Source organism: Medicago truncatula, chromosome 2, assembly GCF_003473485.1.
Source record: "Medicago truncatula cultivar Jemalong A17 chromosome 2, MtrunA17r5.0-ANR, whole genome shotgun sequence".
NCBI lineage: Eukaryota > Viridiplantae > Streptophyta > Magnoliopsida > Fabales > Fabaceae > Medicago > Medicago truncatula.
Window position 1 is genome coordinate 12,457,031 of NC_053043.1, and position 2,580 is coordinate 12,459,610.

General features: G+C 35.0%; 1 protein-coding gene across 1 annotated transcript; it reads right to left on the reverse strand.

Moving 5' to 3' along the window:
* Window positions 1-352: 352 nt before the first annotated feature.
* On the reverse strand, window positions 353-1,702 carry LOC120578295 (uncharacterized). The gene is made up of 3 exons (XM_039830956.1): window positions 1,244-1,702; window positions 906-1,131; window positions 353-822 (listed from the first exon to the last, which is right to left on the reverse strand). Exons 1-3 carry the CDS (start codon window positions 1,622-1,624, stop codon window positions 353-355), a joined length of 1,077 nt encoding a protein of 358 aa, XP_039686890.1. The 5' UTR covers window positions 1,625-1,702.
* Window positions 1,703-2,580: the final 878 nt, after the last annotated feature.

A 2,580-nucleotide genomic window follows, 5' to 3' on the forward strand; every position in this document is an offset into this window, starting at 1 on the left:
TGACGTAAAGGTACCGTTAACTTTGTTACCGTTTTCAAATTCTTGCATGAGAGCATCAACAAGAGCATCATCCATGGCTTTATTCCAGGTCAAAGACCCAGAATTACCATTGTTGGTTGACAATTGCTTTTTCGATGTCATAATCTATAAAAATGGTCAATTATAACATAACTACATTAATAAATATAATTAACATGAAGTTTCAATATCATTCACTTGACATCAATTTCAAATATACATTTAGTCCAAACACACACATATATAAAAAACACCATAATTTAATAAATTCAGTACTACTTCATCAAAGAAAAACCTAACTCAAAATAATAATATAAATTGCAATGTAATCCATTTAGGTTTGACCATTATTTTCATAATTTGACCACATTTGATGCGCTGCACCATTTTTTATAATTCCACCTTGAACAAATTCATCCATATCACTTCTTGATGCCTCATGATTGTCATGGGATACATTTTGATTTGCAAGTTCGGCATCTACTTCAGCTATAAGGTCTTCATTTGGTTCTGCGCTCATTAGATAATTGTGAAGAATGCAACATGCAAAAATGATTAATTTCTGAGCTTTGACTCCATAAGCGGGTTCTGTTGAATTTGATAAAATCTCAAATCTTTTTTTTAATACACCAAAGGCTCTTTCAATTGCATTTCGTAAAGACGCATGCCGAAGATTAAACAATTCTTTATAATTTAGGGGTGGATTTCTTGCCGAAAATTCTTTCAAGTGATACCGAACTCCTCTATAAGGCGTAATAAGTCCACTTGTCAACATGAAACCAGCATCAACTAGATAATATTTTCCTATAGTAAAGGTAAATAATAAATGTGATAGTTTGAAGTATATAATATAAGTAGTTATAACTTTATGTTGATTCTTATATTACCTTGAGGAATTTTAAGTTTATCTTCTCGTGTTAATGCATTCTTTATTATTCTTGAGTCAAAGGCGGAGCCTTCCCATCCCGCAAGCACATACGTGAACTTTAAATCAAAAGTGCACGCTGCTAAAACATTTTGTGTTGGATACTCTTTCCTACCACGATAATGAGGGGCGTCTTTTGCAGATACCTTGACTCGTATATGTGTTCCATCTATAGCACCAACACAATCCTGACACAATATAGTATTTTTCTATCAATATATATATATATATATATATATATATATATATATATATAATTTATTCAAGTCTTGCTAATATTTTATTAATATAAAAATGTACCTTAAAATATGGGTAGAATCTAGTGCTACTAGAAATTTCCAAGGGGATCGTTGATCCATCAGGTTGTACAATAAACTTTTCTTCCAATTCAAGAATAGCTTTCAAAACTTGATGGAGATGACGGCTAATTGTCTCACCCGAACGACGAAACCAAAAGTTGACTTCACGATTTTTAGCATTATGGGTTAGTATGTAAAGTGATTTTGCAACTTGTTCTTCCACACTTGACCATCTTGTAGGTTGTAAGCCCCCTTCTCTTTCTAACATATCGCATAACTTTAAAAAAGTTTGAGGACCCATTCTTATTATATTTCTACTAGTTTCACTATTTTTAAGTCGATACATTACTTCTTCACGCACCCTTTCTCTCTGAGAGCTCATACTATAACTTATTTTTTTTTATTTACGAGAGATTCGAATATAACAAAAGACAACAGCACACATAAGCTGAGCTGTCATACCCCAAATTTTGACCTAAGGTTCCACTGACACACGTCTCCGAACTCGGACCAGACTCACATTTCAGTGAAAAATTCGGCAGGGAGGTATTTTGAAATACCTCATAAAATTCCGAATCGGGCCCTCTTCTCTCAGTCTAAAATTTATTTCCATCTTTTAAATTTTTATTTTAACTTTAGTCTAAATTTAGATTAAATTTCTTTTATTCCCATTTTAAATTTTCCTTTTTATCCTTTTTAAAACTAAAAATATAGACATTATCCTTTTATTATTAATTTTTCTTTTTATTAAATCCCAAAATTGTCCAAAGTCCCAAAAATGTCCATGAGTCCCAAGAACAGTCCAGGTTCATGCGTAACAAATCACAAACCATCATCCTCATCCTCATCCAGGCTGTTACACGCCTATCTCCGTCTCAATCTCCTAAAATCTGCAATTTTTGTAACGAATCCTTGTCCCCAAACAGCACTATAAATACATAACCTGCATAACAAAGAAAACAACAACAGAACACGGGAACAACAAAAAACAGAGGCATCGCACGGAACCGCAGTACGGCAATACAACAAACACATCGCACAGAACCGCGACACCAACAACACGGCAACACAACAGAAACCAGAGAAGCACGCACAGAAACGGAAACACGGCCGCGCGCAACACAACACACACACGCAAACACAGAGGCGCGCACGCACAAAAGGGAACCGCGCAACACAACACACGCGCACACACACAGGAGCGACACGCCCCCAAGCACGCAGCAGCGCAAGCCAGCACCACAACAAAACCGGATCTACAAAAAAAACAAAAAAAGGTATAGATTTCTTTCTTTTTTTTTAGATCTAGGCGTTTGGGTAAAGGTTTTGGGAATTTGA

Excerpts from the sequence above, each read along its gene's own strand:
- LOC120578295 (XM_039830956.1), bottom strand. The coding sequence starts at position 1,624 with ATGAGCTCTCAGAGAGAAAGGGTGCGTGAAGAAGTAATGTATCGACTT. Across the intron at positions 1,132-1,243 it reads GATTCTACCCATATTTTAAG|GATTGTGTTGGTGCTATAGA; the intron begins GTACATTTTTAT and ends ATATTGTGTCAG. Across the intron at positions 823-905 it reads TAAACTTAAAATTCCTCAAG|GAAAATATTATCTAGTTGAT; the intron begins GTAATATAAGAA and ends CCTTTACTATAG.